The following is a 27,940-nucleotide window of genomic DNA, read 5'->3' as shown; positions in this document are numbered from 1 at the left end:
GTCAAAGAAAAATAGATTCTTATTTTAATGTTTGGAGTGCTCTGACTTCCTAATGTCTTTCAGACATTTCCACCTAAACAAACTTACTTGAGAACAAAAGCTCCTCTCACAGACCACAAGCATGGCTGTCTTACACAGCAGACATACCTGCATTCTTCAAATCAAAGGCAGTAAAAATGAACCACAAACAGGCTTAAATTGGAACCCAACCAGACTTTCGCTCAGTTTTTTGAAGACCTTTCCTCACCTCTCCAGGAGTCTTTGTCATTCTGTCGACTTGCACTAGATCAATCTGTAGTTGGAGGCCTGATGTACTTCAGCAGCATGGAGGTCTTTCCTCCTGCACACAATCCAATCATTAAATAGCCACCCTTTGTTCTTCTGGATTGTTGGAGCCTTTTGTTGTGCATGGGCTCCGTGATTGGTCCTTTGAATCATAATGGGAGGTCTTATGTAAGATCACATCTGAGGACCACCAAAAGTTTAAGCTCCAAGCAAACTTATTTAAGTGACGTGAGTAGCATTTGGTTCAGGTGATGGGTTTCTATTCTGACAATCAGACCCTTTACTTAAGCACCGTATAAAGAGGAAAGGCCGTCCTGCTGTCCAGTCCTACAGAGCAGTGTTGTAGTACTTGAGATTGGTCTTGGTCTCGAGACCATTTTTTGATGGTCTCGGTCTTGTCTTGGTCTCGGGCGCCGAGGACTTGGCATTTTATTTCAAGACTGGTCAAGACCACAACTGTGGAAATAACGCTAATGATCAGAATATTATCACAAAGAATATAAAAAATCATATAAAATCACAAAGAATATATTTGTAAAGCAACATTGAGAAAAAAGCATACAGCGCAATGTAAGTTCTGCAGTGCTTCACTATCAGAAACGGTAGGGACTACGTCCAACTTTTATCGAAACCTTGAAAGACAGCACAAAGAAAGGTAAGCTACGTACATATTTAAGTCATTATGTTGTGACAGTATGTTATGAGACCGACAAGCTGTGAAAATATTGAGCACTTCTGCCTTTTCTCCATGTTCCCAGTGCTAACTAGAGAAATACACTGCTTGGTCAAAAACAAACCATCTGATTCAGCAACAGGGTCTTAGAACTGAAAAAAGTCAGTCAGGCTTTTGTGCACTTTGTATTTCAGTGGGGTTTGTTTATATTTCTGCAGATGTCAGTAGTAGCTCAGGGAGGAAGTGAAGTAGATCAATTTATTTTTTTCAACAAATTATCTGTCTCATAACATATTTTCACAACTTGGTGACAGATATGGATTTATTTAAGAAAAGTTATATAATATAGCTTTAATCCGTATATGAGAGAGAAACAAGACAAATGATTGGCATTTTGTCAGTTTTACACATTTGCACATTGTTTTGAATTAACACATTTAAAAACAACATAAATGTATGTACTGTTCATGAAAGGCAGAGAAAGTACCATTTTGATCGACTTTGATTAATTGTTTGAAATTCTGTGATTACTACACAGAAGTACCAAATAAAGATGTTTATGTTTATTCCAGTTCTGTGTGTTAAATATCTAGGTGTTTTTATGTGAATGTGGGTCCTTTAGATCAATTTTAGTCATTTTGAACATGTTTCACATTTTATTGTCACATACTGGCGCTGGTCTTGGTCTTGACTCGGTCTCGACTTCCCTCGGTCTTGGTCTTGACTTGGTCTTGGACCCTAAAAGTCTTGGTCTTGTCTCGGTCTCGATACACTCTGGTCTTGGTCTTGTCTTGGTTTCAGGTTAGGTGGTCTTGACCACAACACTGCTACAGAGTCAGACTCTACAGAGTCCAGTTCTTTATGCTCCAGTTCTATAGATTCAGTTCTTAGCATTTAGGTTCTACAGAATCTAGCTCTACAGTCACATTTTACAGACTCTGACATATGAACCACCTTAGAATTCACTACCTTCTTAACAAACTTGCCCAAATAAATCCAACACTAATGGCAGACTACAGTGTTGGGCTTGTGTTTCAGTAATTGTTAAGCTTACTGTGGATTTTACACCATAAACTTTTTCTCATGGCACCAATGGTATAGACCGCCTCACATTTATCATATTTCTGTTAATGCTGTATGATGTCAGACTTGCAGTGCTCGTGAAATTTTTGTCAAGGGTTTAGCGTTCTATAAAGAATTTCTGCAGGTAAAGGACGTTATTTAGGATGCCTGATTTAAGAGATGAACTTGAGATTAGTATTTCAAAAAGAGCAAAGATGATATAACCCCTGGACGTCATAGCAATGAAACACAATAGAGAAACATCCTCTTAGAATAGACTGAATTGTGCCTCCTTTTATTAGAAAGCCTGCTGAAAACATCCTGCGTCTTTGTTTGATGCATTTTCCTAAACAATCGGTGGTTTTCTGCTCAACGATGCTCAGCATTTCCCTCTTTCTCTAAAACCTCTGTCTCTGGTCATTCTTTTTCCAACAGCTCATTTCCCATCTTCTTCCTGGTTTCTTTTACTATTTTTTTTTTTTTACATTAACAATAGTTTTCTGTCCGTATTACGTAACTAAGCATCTGCATTTATTTAATGAACCTGTAATTAAATGATCCAGAAATGACCATTTTAGTCGAAGCATTTTATTCCAAGTTTTTTCTACCTTTCTGGGCTTTTTCTCCCTTGATTGATAAAGGTATTTTTTCCTTTTGCCACCAGGTTGAATGCATGTTTTTCTTTTTTATTCCCTAGTATGTTTGATTCATTCACTTTACAGGATGATGTTTAATTATTCATTGCTTTGAATTAGAATTCTAATCTCAGGAAAAATTATGTAGAATCCTTCTTTATATTCAACAAGTTAAAAAGAATGTTGCAGGATTTCATGGTCATGTACGTTCTTTCTGAATCAAGAATAGAATTTAAAATCCTCCTTCTCACATATAAAGCCTTAAATGCCCAAGCTCCATCTGATATCAGAGATCTGATTGTTCCTTATGTTCCTAACAGAGCACTTCGCTCTCAATCTGCAGGTTTACTAGTGGTTCCTAGAATTTCTAAAAGTAGAATGGGAGGCAGATCTTTTAGTTATCAGGCTCCTCTCCTGTGGAACCAACTACCAGTTTTATTCCGTGAGGCAGACACCCTGTCTACTTTTAAGGCTAGGCTTAAAACTTTCCTTTTTGATAAAGCTTCTAGTTAGAGTGGCTCAGGTTATCCTGAGCTATCTCTATAGTTATGCTGCTATAGGCTTAGACTGCTGGAGGACATAGGGACCCCTATTTCATCATTCTGCTTCATTCTATCTCTATTCTCCCACTCTGCAGAATCTATTATTTCTCTAACGTTCTGCTCTCTCTGCTTTTTCTCATAGTAGCTTCATCTGGTCTGTTCCTGTTTGGCTTTGACTCCATCCTGGAGAGAAATATCAGCTGTGCTGCTGCCATCAATACCTTTGTTTCTAGATGTTGGAGCTTGGCCTGTTTTTCAGTGTAGTCCTGTTTCTCTGACTGTAACTAACTGGATGTGCTCTCTTCATCCTCTGACATGGGAGCTGGCTCGGAGCTCATCTGCCTGGCTGTGTGTTTCCTGGATGGGGCCCCCTGTGGAGCTGGTTGACAGCTACCTTTTGTATCTTTGCTTCTTTTTCTATGTCTGCTTCTGTCTCCTTGAAGCCAAGTCGGCCTCAGCAGATGGCCGCTCACACTGAGCCTGGTTCTGCTGGAGGTTTCTTCCTGTTTAAAAGGAGTTTTTCCTCTCCACTGTGGCTACAAGCATGCTTAGTGTGAGGGATTGCTGAAGAGTCAAGAGCAAGTGAAAATCGTCTCTGCAGGCTCATCCAGGAGGAGCAGGTCTTTCAGTCACTGACTGGATGCAATCAGCTGGTTTTCCAAACCGATCTGACTGAACCGTCTTTGTCAAGTGACCTGAGATGACTTGTATTGTGAATTGGTGCTATAGAAATAAACGTAATAGAAGAAAATATTAGGGGCTTCTAAATGAAGCTAGAATTATAACTTTTAACCAGGTTGAACCAATTAAATAGAAGGAATTTGTGTTGTTGTCCTCATAACATTATTGATTCAATTAAGGTGCAAAAAGAGTTTTTGAATAGAAAGGTTTGTTTATTTTTAGATATATATATTTGATCAAAGTGCTATTGATTAATTACAGACCCTGTAATTAAGTCGATTAAACACCTTAATCGTATCCCAACACTAATACTAAACCTGTTTATTTATTAAGCATCATTTACAACCATCTTAAAGCTCTATCAATCTATCAATCAAATCATCCAAACTATTTAGTTCAAGGTTTTTTTATGTGAGGAGACCAGCTACAGTAACTGCACGCCGTCCTGGACTCTGCAGGATTTGTTCATTGATTTATCAACATTTTTTAACAGTTTATTTTATTCTTTCACTAACTTTCCAGTAATCCCTCACACTGAGCATAGACGCCTTCTCAGCTTTGCCTCCAGTCTAGCTTGTTTTCCATGTGACGTACTTCTGCTGCCCCTCTACCTCCACTTAGTCTCCCAGATGTTAACAGTTGATTTGGTTTCTTCTGAATCTCTCCATAAAAGATAAAGAAGAACGCCATGAAGACACTTAACCCATCAGACTAACAAACATGCTCACTGCTAATTCCTCTGAGCTTCAGGAAGTCATCTTCATCTTTGTTGCATCTTTTTTTAATTCAGCAAATGCGACCTTCAGTAGAAATCCACCTCAACCGATCGTCTGTTTTAATGGGTGGTTGTCTGATTTTTAGGATCTCATCTGTTCCTAAAATACATTTTTAGGTTTAGGTGTTTATTGGAATAAATGTTTTTCTTTTTCTCTATTCCAATAAAAAAAAATTCTATTAAAGGCACACTATGCAACATTTTTCAGTTAATTAATGTGTTCCATAACGTTTTGGATGATTAAATGAGTCATTTCAGGTTGAACAAAGGTATTCTCGGCCGCCCTGGTGGTCTGTGGGGGAAATACTGCACTTGCAATTGCAGGAGCACCGACCCGCACCCACAGGCTCAGAAGTCTCGCGAGAGTCGGTCTTGCTTTACGGCGAGAACTGCTACACCCCCCAGTTAAAAGCATGCTCGTTGCTAGCACAGTGGCGATCTTTGTGCAGTGCTGCTTTCACACCGGACGCAGCAAAATTGCGTCTTCTGCTTCATTTTTACTGCTTGTACCAGTTAGTTCTGACGCACGGCTGAAGCTGCTTTGCTGCTCTGGCTGCGCTGCAAAAGGGTGTCTCAGACGCGTTGGGCGGAGCTTCACTATCCTTTCTCTGCCTTGCAGCTATATTTGCTGTGATCAGTGGGAATAAAGTAGTTTTAATATGTTTTTAAGTGAGAAAATCCACCTGAAAACGTAATCAGTGCAGTCAGTTCATTCAGATTATCATCCTGCCTTACAATATTTTTTCTGTCGGAGCCGCTCAGACCCCCACATACCAGGGATGCGCCGACAGTTGGAATCCCTTCATCAGCAGCCTCTGGCCGGGTGGCCTCCTCGCGGTTCACCGCGGCAGCTGGTAGGTGTTTTTCATCTAAATAATCCAAACTGCAGGCAGCAGGATAATAAAAGCGAACATATTCTGCCGGCAGATTTCTGCATTTTAAGTTAATTTAGGCGTCAATAAACTGTTTAAGAGGAGTGCTCTGATCATCAGCGCTGTGTCTCTCTCCCTGCCAGCTCCCAGATCAGCTTCTCTGATTGGTTGACGCGGCGCGTCGAGCAGCAAAAATTCAATTTTTCCATCTCGAGCAGCAGAGCGTTTGCAGCGCGTCACGCGCGTCAGATCATTCCTTGCGTTCGCCTGTGTTCTAAGCTCAAAACAACCGCGCCTGGCTTGACGGAGAAACCAGGAGAACAGCTGTGCATATTTACGACAGTGCACTTTTACTTTCGCCCTCTGGGGGGAGCCTCGCTGGAAAATCAACACCGGTTGCATAGTGTACCTTTAAATAAAATTTTATATTTTTTTTTAATCTGGTATTTAACAAAATTAATAAAAACAAAATAAAAGATTAAATGTCACCAGAAACATTTTGGTCTTTTTAAAAAGGTTGTTTTCTGTCATGAGTCACTGTTTGTATGGAGGACCCAAACGCAGGGACCAGTAGGCAGAGGTGAATTAAAGTGGTTTTATTAAAGTTCACAGATCCAGGAGCAGGAATCAGAGTCCAAAAGTAAACAGCAAACAAACCTGAACCAAGGAGACATCAGTGGTAAATCCAAACTAGGAGCCAGGGAGGGATGAGTTACACAGACAGAAGTTAGACAGGATGTTTGACGAGGATCCAGCAAACAGGAACTGAACAGGGAGGGCTTTTAAAGGGGACAGAGACAGAGAGAGAGCTGACGAGGAAATTGGCAGCAGGTGCTTGGCAGGACAGAGAAACAGAGGAAGGGAGGACACAAGAGGGCAGCAGAGGACAACAAATGGATAAGAGGAACAATCAGACCAGGACCATGACAGTACCCCCCACCTAAGGGCGGATCCCAGACACCCTAAAATGTCCAGAAACTAAAAACAACCCACCCAGGGTGGGCGGAGGGGGAACCAGGCACAAAAACAGAACAGAGTCCGAAAATCAAAACAACCCACCCAGGGTGGGCGAGGGCAACAAAAAGTCTCTGGAGGCCGGCCGTGGGGCCGGAGCTGAGAGAGACGCTCTGGAGGCCGGCCGTGGGGCCGGAGCTGAGAGAGACGCTCTGGAGGCCGGCCGTGGGGCCGGAGCTGAGAGAGACGCTCTGGAGGCCGGCGTCTCCAATGCAGCAGAAACCTAGGAGGAGGACGCCGCCTCCGCAGGATGCGCAGAGGAGGACGCCGCCTCCGCTTCAGCAGGGTGCGCCGAGGAGGACGCCGCCTCCGCTTCAGCAGGATGCGCCGAGGAGGACGCCGCCCCCGCTTCAGCAGGATGCGCCGGGGAGGACGCCGCCTCCGCTTCTGTTGCTCTGCAACAGGCTCAGAGGGAGCCGTCGACTGCGGCTCTGGAACAGCCTCAGAGGGAGCCGTCGACTGCGGCTCTGGAACAGGATCAGACGGGGCCGCCCACTGCGGCTCAGGAACAGGATCAGACGGGGCCGCCCACTGCGGCTCAGGAACAGGATCAGACGGGGCCGCCCACTGCGGCTCAGGAACAGGATCAGACGGGGCCGCCCACTGCGGCTCAGGAACAGGATCAGACGGGGCCGCCCACTGCGGCTCAGGAACAGGATCAGACGGGGCCGCCCACTGCGGCTCAGGAACAGGTTCAGACGGGGCCGCCCACTGCGGCTCAGGAACAGGTTCAGACGGGGCCGCCCACTGCGGCTCAGGAACAGGTTCAGACGGGGCCGCCCACTGCGGCTCAGGAACAGGTTCAGACGGGGCCGCCCACTGCGGCTCAGGAACAGGTTCAGACGGGGCCGCCCACTGCGGCTCAGGAACAGGTTCAGACGGGGCCGCCCACTGCGGCTCAGGAACAGGTTCAGACGGGGCCGGCCACTGCGGCTCAGGAACAGGTTCAGACGGGGCCGGCCACTGCGGCTCAGGAACAGGTTCAGGCTCGGACGGGGCCGCCCACTGCGGCTCAGGAACAGGATCAGGCTCGGACGGGGCCGCCCACTGCGGCTCAGGAACAGGATCAGGCTCGGACGGGGCCGCCCACCGCGGCTCAGGAACAGGATCAGGCTCGGACGGGGCCGCCCACCGCGGCTCAGGAACAGGATCAGGCTCGGACGGGGCCGCCCACTGCGGCTCAGGAACAGCCTCCGAAGGGGCCGCCCACTGCGGCACAGGAACCACCATGGAGGGGGACTTGAAGGCTTGGGGGGCCCGCTTAGGGGCCTTCGAGGCTTTAAGCGCCCGCTGAGGGGCCTTGGAGGCTTGGAGCCCCCGCCGAGGGGCTCTTGGAGCTGATGGCGGTGGCAGGAACAAAAAAAAATCTTCTCTCTCCCCATAAAAAAAGCTCCACAGGTCAGACTCCTGTATATGGGGAGGGCTGAGGAGTTCACATGCCTGGTTCTCTGCTGGGTCCATGTTGTGGCTGGATCCTTCTGTCATGAGTCACTGTTTGTGTGGAGGACCCAAACGCAGGGACCAGTAGGCAGAGGTGAATTAAAGTGGTTTTATTAAAGTTCACAGATCCAGGAGCAGGAATCAGAGTCCAAAAGTAAACAGCAAACGAACCTGAACCAAGGAGACATCAGTGGTAAATCCAAACTAGGAGCCAGGGAGGGATGAGGTACACAGACAGAAGTTAGACAGGATGTTTGACGAGGATCCAGCAAACAGGAACTGAACAGGGAGGGCTTTTAAAGGGGACAGAGACAGAGAGAGAGCTGACGAGGAAATTGGCAGCAGGTGCTTGGCAGGACAGAGAAACAGAGGAAGGGAGGACACAAGAGGGCAGCAGAGGACAACAAATGGATAACAGGAACAATCAGACCAGGACCATGACATTTTCAGGTTTAATCTGTTCTTTGTTTGCTAAAGGGATTGGGCATCAGTTGTTTCCAGGTAAAGGGTTAGATCTCCTCCTTCATCTCATCAGATGTGTGATGTTTCTCTTCCAGGCTTGGAGAAGGTTGGCCGTGACTCTATTTATGAGCAGGAGGGAAAAGTGCAGTTTGTGATGGATGCTGTTTACGCCATGGCACACGCTCTCCACCACATGCACCATGAGCTGTGTGCCGGGCGCCCCGGGCTGTGTCCGCGCATGGCTAACATCGATGGCAAGGAACTGCTGGCCCAGATCCACGGGGTCAACTTCAATGGTAAGACCCACTGCTGGCTGTAGGGGAGTATTTCACTAACAGTCCTGTTAATAAAAACTAAAGGTTACAGAACAAATTGATTTCTGATGCTCTGTTATTATGGTTAATGGCTTTCAACTATTTATTTATATATTTGTTTATTTGAGAATTATGTTTAACTGAAAACATCAACACCAGTCCAGTCAACATTAAATATTTTCAGTATATTGCAGCGCTGTTAATAATAATAATCTATTGCGTGCCATCTAGCTTCTTCCTGTGAACATCATGGTCTCCAAGCCTGACCAGAGCTTAGTTACTTCTGCGTTCTCCTCAATAATTCCCTGAAAGCTGCAGTTGTTTCTGGTCACTGGTGTCTCGGTGTTACTGCAGGTGGAACCCACTGGTGGTTTTATCTGCAGTTATTATAATCAGTCATGGCACTGAAATGAAAATGGACCACTGTCTGTTGTCTCATAGAAGTCCTGCAGAGCTTCCTCAGCTTCCTTTGACCACCTGTGATCTTCTTAAGTTCTTTTTTATTATTGGTTGTTTTTGAAAAAAAAAAAAAAAAAAACGGCTGACGGCTGACGGACGGACGGACGGGCGGTGTGACTGACGGACGGACGGTGTTACTGACGGACGGACGGTGTGACTAACTGATTGATTGACTGACTGATGGACTGACGCACTGACTGATGGACTGACTGATGGACTGATGGACTGACGCACTGACTGACTGACGGACTGACTGACGGACGGACTGATTGACTAACGGACTGACTGACGGAATGACTGACGGACTGACTGACGGACGGACTGACTGACGGACTGTGTCAATGACGGACTGACTGACTGACTGACTGACGGACTGACTGACGGACTGTGTCAATGACGGACTGACTGACGGACTGTGTCAATGACGGACTGTGTGACTGACTGACTAACCAACTGATTGACTGACTGACAGACTGACTAACGGACTGACTGACTAATGAACTGACTGACTGTCAGACTGTGTGACAGACTGACGCACTGACTAACTGATTGATTGACTGACAGACTGGCTGATGGACTGATGGACTGATGGACTGACTGATGGACTGATGGACTGACGCACTGACTGACTGACGGACTGACTGACGGACGCACTGATTGACTAACGGACTGACTGACGGAATGACTGACGGACTGACTGACGGACGGACTGACTGACGGACTGTGTCAATGACGGACTGACTGACTGACGGACTGACTGACGGACTGTGTCAATGACGGACTGACTGACGGACTGTGTCAATGACGGACTGTGTGACTGACTGACTAACCAACTGATTAACTGACTGACTGACAGACTGACTAACGGACTGACTGACTAATGAACTGACTGACTGTCAGACTGTGTGACAGACTGACGCACTGACTAACTGATTGATTGACTGACAGACTGGCTGATGGACTGACTGATGGACTGATTGACTGACGGACTGTCTGACGGACCGATTGACTGACTGATTGACTGACTGACGGACTGACTAACTGATTGACTGACTGACAAACTGGCTGACGGACTGACTGACGGACTGATTGACTGACTGACGGACTGACTAACTGATTGACTGACTGACAAACTGGCTGACGGACTGACTGACTGACGGACTGATGGGCTGGCCTAATACTCTACATTTAATCCATCTTCTAATCCATATTCAGTTATTGAAACCAAAAAGCTGATGAGGAGTTTCCAGGATGATGGCCTTTGAAATGCTAACATCCCAGCAGGTTGGTGACCTGAAGGACTGTTAGGAACTCTAAATGTAGAAACAGATGTGGTTCCTAGTGGAGGGCAAGTGATGCCCCCTGCAGGCTGTAACTATAACTTCCCTGAGTTAAAGTGGCTCCAGGCTCAGGGGTTAGGCTCTGCATGTACCAGGTGACCTTTAACACACTTCCTTAGCAGCGCTGTCATCTCCTCCTCAGGGTTTATAGTGATAATTTCCTTTAGGTTTTACTAATTATCTTTAGGAAGAGAGCCTGAAAACAACTTCATTCATCCTTTTAATTAATACTGCCCTCTTATGGTCATTTGTAGATGGTTTGTATGTAGAACTCTTCCGATAAGAGGTGAGTTTTTGAAAAAAAAGTTTGGAAGCTGTTGAAAAACATTATGTTTTCATTCCAACGTTTTGTCTGTCTTTGGAGAAAGTTGAGAATTCCTCCTAATCTGAGCAAAACTGCTCTTTACTGAAAGACTTTCTAATCTTGGTGTTTACAACTCATTTCAACAACTGTGTCATATCTGAGAAGATTCTGGTGAAGATACTCAGTCATCCAGGTCAGAGTCATTCCAAAAAAAAAACAATCCACGGGACTTTGTTTCCAAGTTTGAAGACGTTCCTCTTCCCATCCAGTAGGATTTGTCAATTCAAAATGTCATAAATAGCGTTGAGTTCCAGGCTTTATACTGGATAGGAAGCAAAACGTCTTCAAACCTGGAAACAAAGTCCAGTGGATTGTTTTTTAGCTTTCGTTTTTTTTTGGAATAACTCTTCAACCTGTTAGCATTGCGTACCATGCAGTCCATCCTGTTAGCTTTGTCTTTACTCAGCAGTAAACCCATGAAATGATCCAAATCATCAGAAGACATATTGTTAAGCTGGAAAATCTGTCCCTAGCTGTGCCAGAGCCTTTCTCTGACCATATCTCCAGCATTGGCAGCTTAGCATGGCAGCCTTACAGCAGGAGGTTTCCTTTGTTACCGCCACACATCAGGTCTTCATCTAAAGCTTCTGGAACTCAGAGAAAAATTTTGCAAAAAGTCTGTTTTGCAGCAGTTTGGTTCTGAAATGTCAACCATCAAAACAGCCTTGGTCAGTCTGGATATCTGGAGCACTGAAAGCTGTTCCACACCAGGGAGAGGGGGCACTCCGCCTGGATACACCTATGAGGAGAGTCTACCCAAGGAAAGCCCCAGGGCCTGGGCGAGTGTATAAAGAGTGTACAGATCAGCTGGCTGGTGTCCTCACAGACATCTTCAAAACCTTGCTGGATCAATCCATAGTGCCAGCATGCTTCAAGTCTGCCACCATTATTCCAGTCCCAAAGAATCCTCAGGTCACCTCCGCCAACATTCGACCCGTTCCAGTTCGCCTACCGACAGAACCGCTCTACTGAAGACGCCATCTCCTCTGCTCTCCACCTGAGCCTGGCCCACCTGGAGGAGAAGAACACCCACGTGCGGATGCTGTTCCTGGACTTCAGTTCAGCTTTCAACACCATCATCCCAGAGCATCTGATGGGCAAACTGGAACAGCTGGGATTCAATACACCCCTCTGCTATTGGCTGCTAGACATCCTCACCAACAGACTTCAGTCAGTCCGGGTCGGACAGAACACCTCTGATGTCATCAGTCTAAGCACAGGCACCCCTCAGGGCTGCGTCCTGAGCCCCCTGCTGTTCAACCTGATGACACATGAACCGCTCCATTGAGGATGCCATCTCCTCTGCTCTTCACCTGAGCCTGGAACGTCTGGATGACTACAGAGAGGACGTGTAGCAGCTGGTGGACTGGTGCAAAGATAACAGCCTGATCCTGAATGTGGAGAAGACCAAGGAGATCATGGTGGACTTCAGTAACCACGCTCCACTGGTCATCAACAGCTCAGCTGTAGAGGTGGTCAACAGCACCAAATTCCTGGGGGTGCACACACCGACACCCTCACCTGGACAGGAAACACTGGTCAAAAGGGCATAGAAGTGCATGTACTTCTTGCAGAGGATGAGGAGAGCCCACCTGCCCCCACCCATCCTCCCCACCTTCTACAGAAGCACCATGGAGAGCGTTCTGACCAGCTGTCTCACTGGTGGGGTGTGGAAAGAAGTAAGAGTTGCTTTTGTCCTCAAGGCACCATGGGGGGCCACGGTACACCTCTGTGGAGTGTCTTCTAGAGTGAGGTGATGGAAGGTTGCAGAAGCTTGGAAAGAAGGGCAGCACTGTGGGGAAAAACGTCCCCTTCTAGTGAACAAAGATTACACATGGACATTGGTCCTCCAAGTCCTTGATTATCACCATGGTCTGTGGCCCAACATAAAAAAAAGACCTTTTAGGTTAAAAAACATTTAAATGCGCAAAAACATATTATGTAGGTAGAACCTTTTCTAGAATGCACTCACTATGAATTTTTAAGAAAATCTAACTTATTTTCTAATATTTTCAATAATTAAACTGTTAAAATATCTTGTGGTGTTTCTGTCCAGCCACCGTCACTACTGTTATCTAAAGGTCACAATTACTTAAAATGTAATAATGTACAATTATTTTCTACCATTGTTTTATATGTGATTTGCATTCACATAAATTCAAAGTATTTCTATTTTTATCAAGTTCGCAACTTTTAAACATAAAAACATAAAAATATCAGGTGGGGCAAATAATCATCCTGTGCAAACATTTTAGTGAGCTTTCCATAATTATTATGGTCAAATATGGGCTTCTGCTTATGGATCTCTGCTTCTTTAATTTTGAGCTTTTTTGGAAGTTGCTTTTTTTGGCAATATTATTTTTGCCGTATTTCATATGTGATTTGTCTTGATGTCATTTTGTTAATGTAATTTAACAAATTACTTAAAGCAAATTCCATGTTTATTCATTAAAGCTGCAGTCTGTAACATTGAGGAGAGAGCAGACTTCGACTGAAAATTTGAAGAAAAACAGGTTTCACGCCACTCCCCCACCCTCTCTGCTTCACTCATTCCCCACCTCCAAGCTCCACCCCTCTCACAGCATCTGTGCGGCTACCGCATGCGACCAGAAGGGGGGGGATTCAGCGTGTGTGAGCTGTGATTGACACTCCATCAGACGCTCCTCTGGCTGTGATTGGTTGTTTTGACTCGTCCCGAATTATTCTTTCCAGATTGAAATACAGGCAGTAGGCGGTACCAATTGAAGCAGTTTTTTTCACAGGTTACATATCACATGTACTGCTGTCTGGGCATAGGGACAGTTTTAGCCAATATGACAAAAAAGTGATTTTTAAAAACTTACAGACTTCAGCTTTAAATGTTGCTGGTGAATTCACAATGAATGTACTACATTATGTTTTCCAGTATCTGGAAATACGTGGAATGGATTAGACTTGATATATTTGTAATATCAAAGCAGAAAGCATCCTGTTCATTATCCACCTTATTGTAGACCTTAGCAGATGTCTGGGTACTGAACAAACCTCTGACCTGGTTTGGATCTGTTTGCATTAAAACAGTGCAGGAGGAAAGGATGCTTCAGTGCACCCTCAGTTGGATGTTTTGTCCCCCTGCAGAGAGGAATCTCTGGAGCCGCCTCTGCCCCTCAATGCGTCCATCGGCTCTGGATCAGCAGCATGTCACTAATGGAATCTGTGTGCCTGACTGAGCTCTGCCCATTAAAACCAGCACACATCCATGTTGGGCTGTGTTTGGGTTTTCCTGTGTGGAAGTTTAAACAGCATTAAACTCCACATGTATTAAACAGAGTGACTTCATTCAAAGTGGAGCTTCTCCCGCCTTTATTTATGCTTCAGCTCTGTGAGCATGGACAGCGGGATATCTCATCAGTCTGTTTCTATAATGCAGCCAATCTAGAGTGAATGTGGCACTTTGTGGCGGCAGCAGCCGCTGGGTTAGATGCCAACTCAGCCGAGTGCTCCTCGTCCATGGAGTTATTTTTAGGAGAGTTAGCAGAGGATGGTTTCCGTGAGTCCTTTGGTGTGAAATCCTGTTTGAACATAGATGAGCATCATGAGGGCAGCATTTAATGTTTTATATCTTTAATGAAGCGGGTTTTCATTATATACATATGTTACAGAAAAAACTATCACAAATGTGTTAACACCTTAGTGGGCATCACACATACAAACATCCCAAACTTGCCAAATGGGAAACAAATGAACAAAAAGCAAAAAAACAAACAAAAGAAAGACCAGCCACTTTAATCCAACCTGCTCCTAAGCTTCTGTCCAGGTTTGATTACACATCCTTAATGGACAGTGTTTCTGTGGGTCAGGCAGCATCTTTCCATCTCATAAGGATCAAACTAACAAGGATTAAAAAGCAATAACATTATGACCCCAACATTTAAACTCACCCCCTCTGAAACAACAAAAAGCAGAATCAGTGGATTCAGAGTGATTTTGTTTCCAGCTTTTTTTATTGTCATTCCACTGTCACATGTACAGAGCAGCAAAATTCCCTCTCTGCATTTAACCCACGCGCTTGAGGAGCAGTGGGCTTCAATTGTGCGGCACCCTGGGAGCAGTGTGGGGTTAAGGGGTCTTAACCCCACACAAAGATGCGGCTCCCGACAAAACCGGTCTTTCAGCAGGTGATGTAGGAGTGGTAGCAGACATAGGCGGTACTGTAGGAGCGGGAATAGCCTGACTGCGTAAGCTAGAATCTACCGCATGCCTGACTCAGGCTGAGAGTTATCCATGCCAGAATGTTGATGTTTGTCTGCCGATGGATCCACGTGCGGCTGCGATTATTCTGTCAGGGTCAGAAATTAAGGCTCCAGTGTTCAAAGCGGAAAAACAGATTTCTCAAAATATTCTTTTAAAACAGAACCGGGTTGGATGGTGGAGACAGCAGGTTAGTGATAGGATTAAAAACATAACCCCATATTGTCCTAGAAATGAGACCAACACAACACACAAGTTACTAAGGAGTCTGTGGTCAACTCTGCCAGAACCTCTCTTCCTGCTGCTTTTATTATCGGACTTCAAAAGAATAACATGAGTGGTCAGAAGTTACCAGGAGGGGTCAGAAGTTATCTGTCACCTACGGCAGCATAGCTGGATAATACCAGGCCCTGAGAGAATTATTTGTTCTCCCCATTTAGAACAACACTTAACATTCCTGGCGGGCCAGATCTCTATAACTTAAAAATAAAATGAAAAACATATACATTTTTCTAACAGTTAGTCTTTCTGGAAGTGGATGATCACAAACAAGTGAATCACTAGCCTGGTCTTACAGTGCAGTTTGAGACCAGGATGTTCCGGCCAAAGGGCTGCGAACACTGCACAGCAATAGCTGCAGAAAGAGTCTCAGACACTGTTGTGTCGGAGGACAGGTAGCAGATCAGAACTGGGCAGATGGGCAAAGGCAGGATTATTCAGAGGGCGAAGTCAAAGCCAATGTTGGTGACATGGTGAGTTGTCGTAGTCAGGAGGTCATAGACCTGGTGAGGTGCCAAAGGAGAATCCAGATGGAGTCAGGTCACAGTTAAGGGTACACAGTGGAGCTAACAGGTTGCACGAGGGCAGGCAAAGTCAGTGATCGGGAAATGGTTCTGCTCAGTATACAGGTAGGCAGAGATCAGGCAGGAGTCAGAAGACAGGTCAGGTAAACAGATCGGATGGGAACAGGCAGGCTCAGAGGATGAGAGGCAAAACAGGTCAGGATCAGGTAATCAGAATACAAGAATGCTACCATAAGTCACACCAAAGGCTCCAAATTAATCTGCCACTGATGATTGGTTGAAGACTGGTTAAATCCAGACTTATGACTGGACTTAGCTGAATCAGAACTGGGTGGAGCTAAGCAGGTGTGTAAAATCAGTCATCAGACCAGACATCAGTGGCAAGAACATGACAATGTGTCTCTGGGAGTGTTTTGCTTTGGGGGTGTGAAGCTTAGGATTGCAAGGAAAATCAGCCTGGATATTGGCACCCAGTCTACAAAATACATGTCATGGCTTATGGCATGACAGCTGTCTCACACAGAAAAACAGGCTTGATTTTATAGTAGTTAAAAAGAAAACCTATGGTATCCTTCCCATTATCCATGTCTTCAGATATTACGGCAGAATCTGAGGTAGCCATAGAATCTGAACCAGGTTTAGACTGCGTTGATCCAGTTGAACTTTCACAGTTAGTGAAACTATTGTCTTCATCTAAGCCAACTTGGATGTTAGATCCAGTTCCAACCAGGTTATTTAAGGAGGTATTCTCTTTGATCTCCTCCTAACCCTAACCCTATCTGTGCTTGGCCTGTTAGATCTCAGTGCCGCACTTGATCCAGTTGATCATAATATTCTTTTAGAAAGACCGTAGGAAATAAAGGAACAGCTCTAGATTGGTTTAAATCAGATTTTTCTGAAAAATTTTCTGTTCATGTTATTGATGAATCTTCCTCAAGCCTCAGGGTTACCAATGGCACAGGGATCAGTGCAAGGACCAATTCTCTTTACTATATATATGCTCCCAATCTGCAGAATTGTTAGACAGCATGGGATTAATTTCCACTGTTATGCTGATGATACTCAGCTATATTTTGCCATAAATGTGCAGATTCTTCCTGGGGCCACTTTCGGGTTCTATAGACTATGGGTAGGTCTGCAGGACATATAAACCTGGATGACTTTAGATTTCTGATAAGACAAGTTACTGTCTTTGAAAAAGAAGTTCATTAATCAGTCGCTTCATCTGAAAAGCGCTAAATTGTTTACAAATAAACTAAGCTGAATTAAATTACAGTAGCTGTGTGTATTTTTACAGGAAGTGCAGGGACTCCAGTGACTTTCAACGAGAACGGTGATGCTCCTGGACGCTACGACATCTTCCAGTATCAGATCAACAACATGTCTGCAGCGGAGTACAAAGTGATTGGACACTGGACCAATCAGCTGCATCTAAATGTAAGGAAGTTTGATCTGAAAGTGACATGTGTGTCTTTGATTTGACATCAGACTGAGGACAAGTTTTCTGATTTCAACATCAAAGTGAGGATATTTAGCTGTTCCTCACTCCCTTTTTGCTGACTGTTCAGTTCAGTAAGCTGTGTATTAAATTTAGGTGAAGGTTAGCGTGAGGTAACGGTTCGGTTCAGGTCATGGTCTGGGCATGGGTTGAAAAGAGAGGGTTTAAAATGTCTTAAAATATATTAAAGTCAGTAGGAGTCAATGTATGGTCATCATTACCTATGGCCATACAGGAAAGTGTGTTTTTTGTCATGATTTTATGACGTTGTGGGGAACAATTACATAGGAATACCTTCACGTGGTCCCTGTGATCATGATATATTCTCTTAATCCATTACTTCTCTCAAATATTGGATTAAAACAAGTGTTCATTGATAAAGGAGAGGAAATTGAGAACTAAAAAGAGGGAGGGACAGGAGAAAAAAGAGGCTGGTTTCAGGTAAATGGAGCTTCATGATTCAGTGGCAGGAATGAAGAGATGAAGGGGGGATCTGACAGATGATGCCGACAAGAAAAACAAACCTTAAATACGACTTCAAGATCATAACATATAAAATATGACACGATAAAACTGTTCAGACAGTAAAGCTGAACTGTGTTTTAAACTATGGCTAGCTATAGTTGGATATTCATCATCCTCCCACCTCTAAGTTTCTAGATTGGGGTCCTTCCTACAGCATCATACATCTCCTCAAGCCCCGTCTTTAAAGGAAGAGTTTTTCTCAGAGTTTGCTTTTTTTCCTGCAGCAGAGACACATGAGGAAAACTATCCCGGGAAACAAATCGGATTCCTGAAAGATGATTCCGAAACTGGCCTACCAACATAGTCATGTGTGACCCCCCTGTGACACCAGTGAGCCTATCTAATCACGTGACAAGTACAGCTTTGTCCCTTTTCATCTTCTCGCATGCAGATTGAACAGGTGTTAAGACATTGCTTTTGCTTGTCGCTGGTAGCCATGAGACTTAGGTCAGAGCTGCAACGATCATCTCGCTCTCCAGAGGCTGCGCAAGCTCTTCATAATACTTCTTGGTTTATTCGTCTGGTAAGTTTTTCCTTCTTATCGATGGGAATGGGAACGCGTTCTCACCGACTCCATGTTGCTGGTGCCTGAGCATTAGCCGATTCCAACCAGCTTGTTAACTGGCAGCCGTGGGCTTGCCTTATTTATTTACTTACAGGCGTTTTGGGCTTGCCTACTACTGATAGCAGCTGTTTTTCTGGCTTGTTTGTTAACTGTGCAGCCGCTTTTAGGTTTGCCTATATTTTCTGATAGCAGCCGTTTTCCGGCTTTGTTTTTAAGTCTACTGTGCATCTGTGTTCAGCTTGCCGGTATTTCGTTGCTTAGCAGCCATTTTCGGGCTTACTTTTTACTTTCACTGCCGTGCTTGGCTAGTCCTCCTTGCAGCCTTGCTGCTGGGGAACCCCTGGTGGCATTTTCTGCTCGACCTGTTCGCTTGGTTTAAATTTCAACAGTGGCGATTTCAGCTCGACCTGACCTAGCCCTGTGAGCATGAGATGTTGGACGCGCTGTGCTGTAGAGCTTGTTTGGTCCCTCTGGCATGATTTGTGTCCCGCTTGTTTGGGACCGGATCACCTGAAAGAGGCATTGACTGATGTACTCTGTCCTAATTGTTCTGTCCTACCTTGTCCCTATATAATGCTCGTTTGGCTGGCGTTCTAGGCACTATCCAGCCTGTGAAAAATTTTGCTTCTGAGGCTATGGGGCCTCCATGGAAGAGGACCAAGAGGAGCTCCAGGGTTTCACAGGGCCTATCTGGGCAAGTGGCCCATCTCGTTTCTGAGCTGGAGAGGATGAAAGCGCTGCTCGAATCCCTTAGGGGTAACGCTAGCCTGACTGGAGACCCTGACCAAGGGCAGAGAGTTGGTTCGGGACTCTCTGCTTTTGATGACGATGCTATATCTCTGGCAGCATCTGGCACTGATTTTCGGGATAATTTTGACCCCGGCTCACTTCTCTCAGAAGCCAGCTCGCGTGTCTCTTCTGGCTCTCAGTTGGAGGAGGATGGTTTGATGGTGGGCGCTCTGAGAACTGCTCTTGTCCAGTTGCAGCTGGATGCTCCAAAGGACCAACCTGCTACTTCCAGTGCATTCTTTCGATGTCCTACTGCTAGGTCATCCCTTATGGTTCCCCCATCTGCTGAATACGTGAAGGAGGTCCATGCCTGTTGGTCAGACACTAAGGCCTTTTCACGGCCGACCTCTGATTGCAGGGCACTGGCAGCCATGGAAGATGTGACCAAATTTGGCTTGGGCCATATGCCTTCTGTTGAGCCGGCCATAGCTTCCCTCATTGTGGTGCCAGATGAAGCTTTTACAGCTAATGCCAGGTGTCCTTGTCCTCAGGGCCGTGTCACTGATGAACTGCTCTGTAGAGCCTATGACTTTGGGTCTCGTTTGGGGTGACTTGGTAATTCTCTGTCACATTTATTGCTGGGTATCTCAGCTTCTTTGGAGGGTGTCACGATCGATGCGCCTACTCAGGGAATGATGGACGCATTTCTCTATGGGTTTGCTCTTCTGTCGAGGGAAATTGGAACTGTCCTTTCTACCCTTGTTCAGGCACCATGTCAGGTTTGGCTGGCTCACTCTCCTTTGACGGAATTGTGTATAAGGACCCTGATGGGCCTTTCATCGGTTTCTGGAGAATTGTTTGGCTCCTCTGCGCTTGCAGCCTTGGAGCGGTCGGCTCAGGCTTTGCGTTGCAACATCCTGCTTGGAGTGCCTCTGCGTCTCTATTGTGCACTTATCCTGCCCATAATACGCCCTGCTTGGGGTAGCCACGGCTTGCTGCAGGGCCTGCTGCAAGACCTGCCCATGGCCACTTGGCAACCCTCCCACCCCCCTATGGGCAGGGGGGCTCGGAGATGACATCACTGGCTGGCGTTGGGACACTTTATCCCGGACCAGCTCAATTGCTGGGCCGCTCTAACTCCTTGGGCAGTGTGTACACTTACGGGGGTTACGCGCTACAGTTCTGCCGCCCTCCTGTTCCTGGTCGAGTCAGGATGACAGTGATTTATGACCAGGTAAAGGGTCACGCTCTGAGTCAAGAGATTGACACCTTGCCGGCCAAGGGTGCTATATTGCCCGTCGACCCCCTGCGGGATCCAGTGGGCTTTTACTCAAAGTATTTTTTAGTCCCGAAAAAGACTGGGGGACTCTGTCCAATTTTGGACCTGAGAGGTCTGAATTTTTTCTTGAAGACCATCTCATTCCACATGTTGAGCATCAGAGATGTGCTTCACGCAATCTCCCCTGGCGACTGGTTCACCTTGGTCAACTTGAGGAACGCATATTTTTATGTCCCAATTGCACCACAGCATTGGCAGTTTCTCTGCTTTGCATTTAAGGGCAAGCATTTTGAGTTCCGAGTTCTTCCATTCTGCCTTTCTCTGTCCCCACATGTGTTCAGGGGTTGTGTGGCTGCAGCCTTGTGTCCTCTGCAGGCCAAGGGATTAAAGATCCTGCCTTACTTGTACGACTGGCTCATCACACAAACTCAAGCTGCTGCAGACACACGCACCTTGCTAATGACATAGACCTATTGGGTCTTCGTGTGAACTTGCAGAAGAGCAACCTGATTCTGTCTCAGCAGGTCACGTTTCTTGGTATCATGATGGACTTTATCACATTTACTGCTAACCCATCGCCTGAGTGTTTCTAGGGCACATGTGTCAAACTCAAGGCCCGCGGGCCACGTGTGGCCCGCTACGTGATTTTATGTGGCCCTCTCCCCCCCACCACCGTTTTACAGGGCTATTGATTGACTTAAAATAGGCTTTGAGCACAAATTGACCACAAACTACATCTCCCATAATGCCTTCCAATATTTACCAGCCACCATTAGGGCTTCTCGCCACTAGAGTGCAGCAGAGTCACATCAAGTTGATTATTAATTTTCCCAGCGAATAAAACTGAAACATCGACAAGCTAACATCAAAATGTCTAAGAAGAAAAAAATCGATTTACAAGGAAGACTGTTTCATGAACGATGGGAAAACGAATACCTCTTTGTACTACAAGGTGAAAAACCAGTATGTCTTTTGTGTTCTGGGGCAGTGTCCGTTGTGAAAGAATACAATATACGTCGGCATTTTGAAACAAAACACAGAGCTAAGTACGCGAAATTTAGCCTTCAAGAAAAACAAAAAATTGCAGCAGATTTAAAAGGCAGATTGCAAATGCAGCAGAAATTGTTTACAAAAGCCACAGCCAAAAATGATGCAGCGGTGAAAGCAAGCTTTATTGTAGCTGAAGAAATCGCCCGAGCTTCAAAATCTTTTTCGGAGGGTGCATTTTTGAAGCAGTGTATGCTAAAGGTGTGTGAGCAGGTGTGTCCCGAAAAAGTACAGACTTTCCAAAATGTCAGTTTGTCAAGAAATACCATCGCGGAACGAGTTAAGGACATTGCCGGAAATATAGCGACACAGCTGGCTGAAGAAATGGGCTGCTGTCTAGCTTTTTCATTAGCTGTGGATGAAAGCACAGACAACGTGGATACGGCGCATTTGTCCATTTTTATTAGAGGGGTGATGCCAGACCTGTCTGTAACCGAGGAGCTCCTGGATATAGTGGCGCTGCATGGAACCACAACCGGCCGGGACATTTTTGATGCAGTGGAGAAGTCTGTCGGTAAAAATAAATTGCCGTGGGAAAGGTTGGTGGGACTAACTACAGACGGTGCACCTGCGATCTGTGGAGGAAAAACAGGCTTGGTTGGACTAATGAAGGAAAAAATGCAAAAAAGCAACAATCAGACGCCGCTGATCACGTATCATTGCCTTATCCATCAGGAAGCGCTGTGTGGAAAGGTTCTGGAGCTGGATAATGTGATGACACTGTCACGAAAACAGTCAACTTTATTCGGGCGCGCGGCCTGAATCACCGCCAGTTTCAGATGTTCTTGCAGGAGGTGGGTTCAGAGCATGAAGATATGCCGTACCATACAGAAGTAAGGTGGCTGAGTAGGAGTCAGCCACCTTAAGTCCTTAAACGATTTTTTGAACTTCGAGAAGAAATCGATCTTTTCATGAAAAACAAAGGAAAACCCTTGTCTGAACTGTGCGATCCGAAATGGCTGTGTGAATTTGCTATGTTATGTGACGTCACCGAGCATCTTGCTGAGCTAAATCAGAAACTACAAGGACATAAACAAGTCATCACACAGATGTCCGACATGATCACAGCTTTCCAGCGCAAACTCGATCTATGGAAGTACCAGGTGGAACAAAACAATCTTGTCCACTTTCCTGCATGTCAGATCATCTCAGCCTCATCTCCCGGTGCTTTTTCATGTGCTCGGTTAACTACCAAACTAACTCTGTTAACAAACGAGTTTGATCGGCGCTTTTATGACTTTAAATCGCAACACTCTAGTTTTGACATCTTTGCCAATCCTTTCACCGCCGATGTCTGCAGTGCGCCCCACCGCCTTCAGATGGAGTTAATTGAGCTTCAAAGCGACAGTGGCCTGAGAGCGAAGTTCCGTGATGTTTCAATCGAGGACTTTTACCCTCTACTTCCCCCTGATTTGATGCCACAGCTTCGACTCCATGCAGCTCGTGTTTTGTCCATGTTTGGAAGCACCTATCTGTGCGAACAGATGTTTTCAATAATGAATTTAAACAAGACCAAGCATAGATCACGCATTAATGACGAAAACCTACACGCCGTTTTGCGGATTGCCACAGCACAAGAACTAAAACCAGACATCGACTAACTGACAAGGGGAAAACGGTGCCAGACATCAGGCCAGAAAACATTGGTAAGCACAAACAAACTGAATTAAAATAGAATTAATGTAAAACCAAAGTTCAGTATACTGGAATATGAATATAGTTTATTGATTTTGCTTGTGTTTTGTTTTGTGTTTATTTACAGAACACAACTGGTGAATGAGGATGTGTGTGAGTTGGTGACAGAGTGAAAAGGGATCAGCTTTGTGTTCAAGGACAGGCAACATCGCCTAATTGTTTTGTTCTTATGTGAAATACATGTTCGTTGTGTAATAAATAACAGAAACGTTTTGTGAATGAAGTTGAGAGTTAACAGCATAACTTGTTTTTATTCTTTGTCTGCTTATCTTTAAACACTGATTTAAGTATTGTAATTTTTCAACTGAGCAGTAATTTTACATCCATGCAAACTCAAATGTAATATTTAAAACTTGAATACATAAAATCAGTTACTTAACAATATGAGGCGTTGTTTAATTTATTTTTAACAATGTATTTCCATACATTTATGCTAGGGTTGACCTAGTCTAGTTTTCCAGACCTATCACTCTGCAACTTTAAATGCGTTCTTTCTCTAACTAACACACCTGGATCTTTGACTCATTCATAGGCCTCTACAGAACTGAGTTGCTGCTACTGAGGGAAGTCAACCTTTTGTCTGGGGTATGTTTTAGCAGGGACGAATCTGTAAGTTGCAGTCTGTTGCAGTCTGGAGGACGGTATAAATAATTCCTGATATATACCGTCAATGTGGCCCGTTGAGGGTGGCCAATATGCTGAAGTGGCCCTTGGTGAAATTGAGTTTGACACCCCTGGTCTAGGGCATTCTGCAGATGCTACCTGCCTTTCTGCCCAGTCGTGCAGTCCCCCTATTCTCTATCTCCATCTGTCGGGAAAGCTGACTGCTGCCGCTACGGTATTACCCCTGGGACTACTGTCTCTGCGACCACTGCAGATGTGGCTCAACAGCCTGAGGCTGCACCGTTCTTTTGCATCGCACCGTCGCAGAAAACTGCGGGTGTCCCCTTAATGCTTTGCGTCACAGGCTCAGTGGTGAGATGCAGCATTCATGGCAAGGGGGGTTCCGCTGGGTTCGCTGCCATCCCGTCGGGAGTTTGTCTCTATCGACATATCCACAACGGGTTGGGGGGCGCCGTGACAGCAACAGATCGGCCAGGGGACATGGTTTCGATGGCCAGGGAGGACTTGGTTTCCACTGGTACACAGGCTCTGTTGCAGCTCTCCAATGCCTCTTCCCCACAGGGAGGATCTTCTGTCACAGCTGGCGGGTCAGACCCTGCATCCCAATCCCAGTCGCCTCCAACTCTGGGTTTGGCCACTACAGGGCCCGGCATTTCCTTCTCTGAGTATGATGGGAACGTTGGACACACAATGACTAATGCCAGGGCTCCTTCCACGCGACTGGTGTACGCCTATAAGTGGAAGGCTTTTAGCTGCTGGTGTCAGAAAAGACATGAGGACTCTGTAGACTGTCATATTTCTGTTATTTTAACCTTCCTTCAAGCACTGCTTTCTCAAGGTCGCTCTCCATCCACTCTGAAAATTTATGTTGCTGCCATCTCTTGCTGGCATTCGGTGGTGAGTGGGGAAATGGTGGGTCGCAACAAGGATGTTTCTTTGTTTCTGAGAGGTGCCCAACGTTGGCCCTCTCTCTCATCCTCGCTGCCCTGCATTGTCCTCCTTTTGAACCGCTCGCGGAGGCAAGCCTTGAGTGTGTGTCAGTCAGAGAAGACAGCTTTTCTCCTCACCATGGCCTTGGCAAAGCAGGTGGGCGTTAGTGTGTCATGAGTTGATATGACTGGTGTCACTCTGGAGGCTATTTTTTCAGCAGCCTCTTGGTCTTCCCCGAATACCTTTCCTAGGTTTTACAGGGTTAACTTGGCCGCCTTTCAACCAATGGAGGGGATCCTATCCCGGTGCGCACCATCTTCCCAGTGAGGTGGGCATGTTTTCGGGTTGCTTATATTCTGTATGTGTTTCCTCAGGACTTCGTTGATAATCGTAATCCGTGCTTTAAGCACCGCCTCTGGCGGTCAGTAAGAATGAAATAAAACGAAAGTTGCGACTGTAACTATGGTTCTATGAATCCCAGATGAATGCCAGTGCGCTCGGTCCCTCGGAATCATCTTGTTTTCACGAGAAGATTAAGGGATTGAGCAGTCGTTGTCGTTGTCTGATTATATAAGCTCACCGGTGTCACCGGGGGTGACACACTTGACTATGTTGGTATAAGATTCTCAACCTGTGCATGCGCAAGATTGATCATTTGTGCTTTAAGCAACCGTAGTTACAATCGTAACTTTCGTTTTACTAAAAGCATTTTTTAATTTTCTTGCTACTGAAATGTTCTATATTACTATAAAAATGAAAATATGTCAAGTTTTGAAATGTTAATATATATATACAGTGAGGGAAATAAGTATTTGAACATCATGGTATTTTGCAAGTTCTCCCAATTAAAAATCCAAGAGGGTCTGAAATTGTCATTTTAGGAGCATGTCAGCTGTGAGAGACAAAATCTAAAAACATAAATCTAGAAATCACAACATATGATTTTAGAACTATTTATTAGTATGATACAGCTGCAAATAAGTATTTGAACACCTGAGTAAATTAATGTTATTATTTGGTCCAGTAGCCTTTGTTTGCAGAGGTCAAAGGTTTCCTGTAGTTTTTCAGCAGGTTTGCACACACTGTATGAGGGATTTTGGCCCATTCCTCCACACAGATCTTCTCTATATTAGTCAGGTTTCTGGGCTGTTGCTGAGAAACATGAAGTTTCTCTATTGGAGGGGTAACCAATTAAAACTCAACGGGGTCCGAATAAAGAAAACCATCGACCAGAGACATTTTTAATTATACTCTGTTACTTTAAACATCATTTAACAATGAAATAAAATTAGGGGTTTTTATGCATCCATGTTATAACATGAATGCATAATTTTTAAATAAAAAAATAAAATAGAAAAAAATAAATAGAAAATTTTTCCATTTTAAAATCTTAAGTGTCTTTTGAAGTAGAGAACAACAATCATTCAGTTTGGTTCATAGACATTTTCCTGATTCACATATTTTGTAAAACCCCTGAACTGACTGTTTGTTATTTTACTTTATTTTTTCTGTTTTAATGAGAGCAGTGGGCTTTAGGCTGCCCTGCAAGGCTTTAAACCTGGGTTTGAATGGAGACTAAGCCATTCTAAATCACATATCAAGGAGCTCATTTTGAGCCATATTTATTTTTGATTCTGTTCATGGTGGAAAATCCTGCTTCACAGCAGCAGGTTGAGCCAAACATACTTTAAATATGCAGGGTCATCTTTGAGCACACCATTTCACTTTTCTTTCACCAGTTCACCACGGTTCTTTCAGCAGTCCACACTTTCTCTGCTCTCTTTTTCTCATCGTTCTCTTCTTCTTTCCCATTGCCCGGCTTGCGACAGGTTTGCCTGCTGTGTCCAAAAGTAGCAGCAGCAGCAACCCAGACTCAGCTCATTGGCTAATTTGGAACATGTGTAGCCTGGTCCCAGACGCTCCAGATGGCTTTACCATATTAACAGGAGAAGCGGCGCAAGTGAAATTAGACACTTTCGTTGGACAACATGCGCTAATTTATAAATGTTTAAAATCAGGTTGGATCTGGATCCAGACCGCGGTCCGCTAATCCGTCACCTCTGGTCTATTGGGTTTATGTCTGGAGACTGGCTAGGCCACGCCAGAACCTTGATCTGCTTCTTCCACAGCCGTTCCTTGGTTATCCTGGCTGTGTGCTTCAGGTCATCGGGATGCTGGAAGACCCAGCCTCCACCCATCTTCAATGCTCTAACAGATGGAAAGAAGTTGTTCCCCAGAATCTCCCAATAGATGGCCCTGGTCATCCTTTCCTTAAAACAGAGCAGTCGTCCTGTCCCATGTGCAGAAAAACACCCCTAAAGCATGATGCTCCCACCCATAAGCGTCGTTAGACCTATTTAAGGGTGGCTTCAGTCACCCTTTCTTTGGCATTAGCCACCCTATAATTATTTTGCGATTTAAAAAAAAAAAATATTTTCTGTATTTATTTTTTCCTCATATTTTCCCAAAACAAATGCAGTAAAGCACCGAATAAAAGCCATAAAGAAGACAAGTTAATCTGAACAATCATAGGCGTAACTTCCTTAAGGACTGGTGTGGACATGTCCCCACCAATATTTTGTACACGTATTTTGCTTTCGGTGCTGTGTATATCTGATTAAAACCCCATTCATGCCGCTCCTCAGAAAGAAAATAAAAAAAAGTTCTCCACGCTGCTCACCGTCCACAAACCCCGACAAAAAACTCAGAAAAAAGAATCTGTTGCCTCTCGCTTTCTCCCCATCACCCCCCTCCAACCTCACCCCATAACATTTGATATCCGCGGGTGACGGGTCGGGTTCGGTAGTCATCCTAACGGGTTCGGGCGGGTGCGGGTTGGTAAAACTCGACCCATGCAGGTCTCTAAGCCAGGGGCGGATCTAGAAAAATATTTATGGGGTGGCAAGAGGGGGGCAGGAATTTTTTAGGGGTGGCAACATATGGCATTTGTTTACACTGAATTTAATCACAGTTATCACAGTTTGGTGAGAATAGTATGTACAGTACTAGTGTTTCATGTGAAACAGTTCATATTAATAATACATCGTACAATGTGATCTCACTTAATAGGAGATAGAAGAATGATTACACTACTTCT

At 45.0% G+C, this 27,940-nt stretch overlaps 1 protein-coding gene across 1 annotated transcript in view; it reads left to right on the top strand.

Annotated features, from left to right (window-relative positions):
- The window catches only part of LOC119798199 (metabotropic glutamate receptor 8-like), a gene marked incomplete at its 3' end in the record, with an annotated part of 104,580 nt that overhangs the window by 62,942 nt on the left and 13,698 nt on the right, over nt 1-27,940 (top strand). Inside the window, exons 7-8 of the mRNA XM_038307550.1 lie at nt 8,537-8,737; nt 17,249-17,388. Coding sequence (XP_038163478.1) covers nt 8,537-8,737; nt 17,249-17,388 — 341 coding nt within the window. The remainder of the gene's footprint in view (nt 1-8,536; nt 8,738-17,248; nt 17,389-27,940) is intronic.

Source organism: Cyprinodon tularosa, unplaced genomic scaffold (genome assembly GCF_016077235.1).
Source record: "Cyprinodon tularosa strain WSP-4 unplaced genomic scaffold, ASM1607723v1 ctg613, whole genome shotgun sequence".
NCBI classification, from domain to species: domain Eukaryota; kingdom Metazoa; phylum Chordata; class Actinopteri; order Cyprinodontiformes; family Cyprinodontidae; genus Cyprinodon; species Cyprinodon tularosa.
This window is presented reverse-complemented; position numbering and strand designations above follow the sequence as displayed.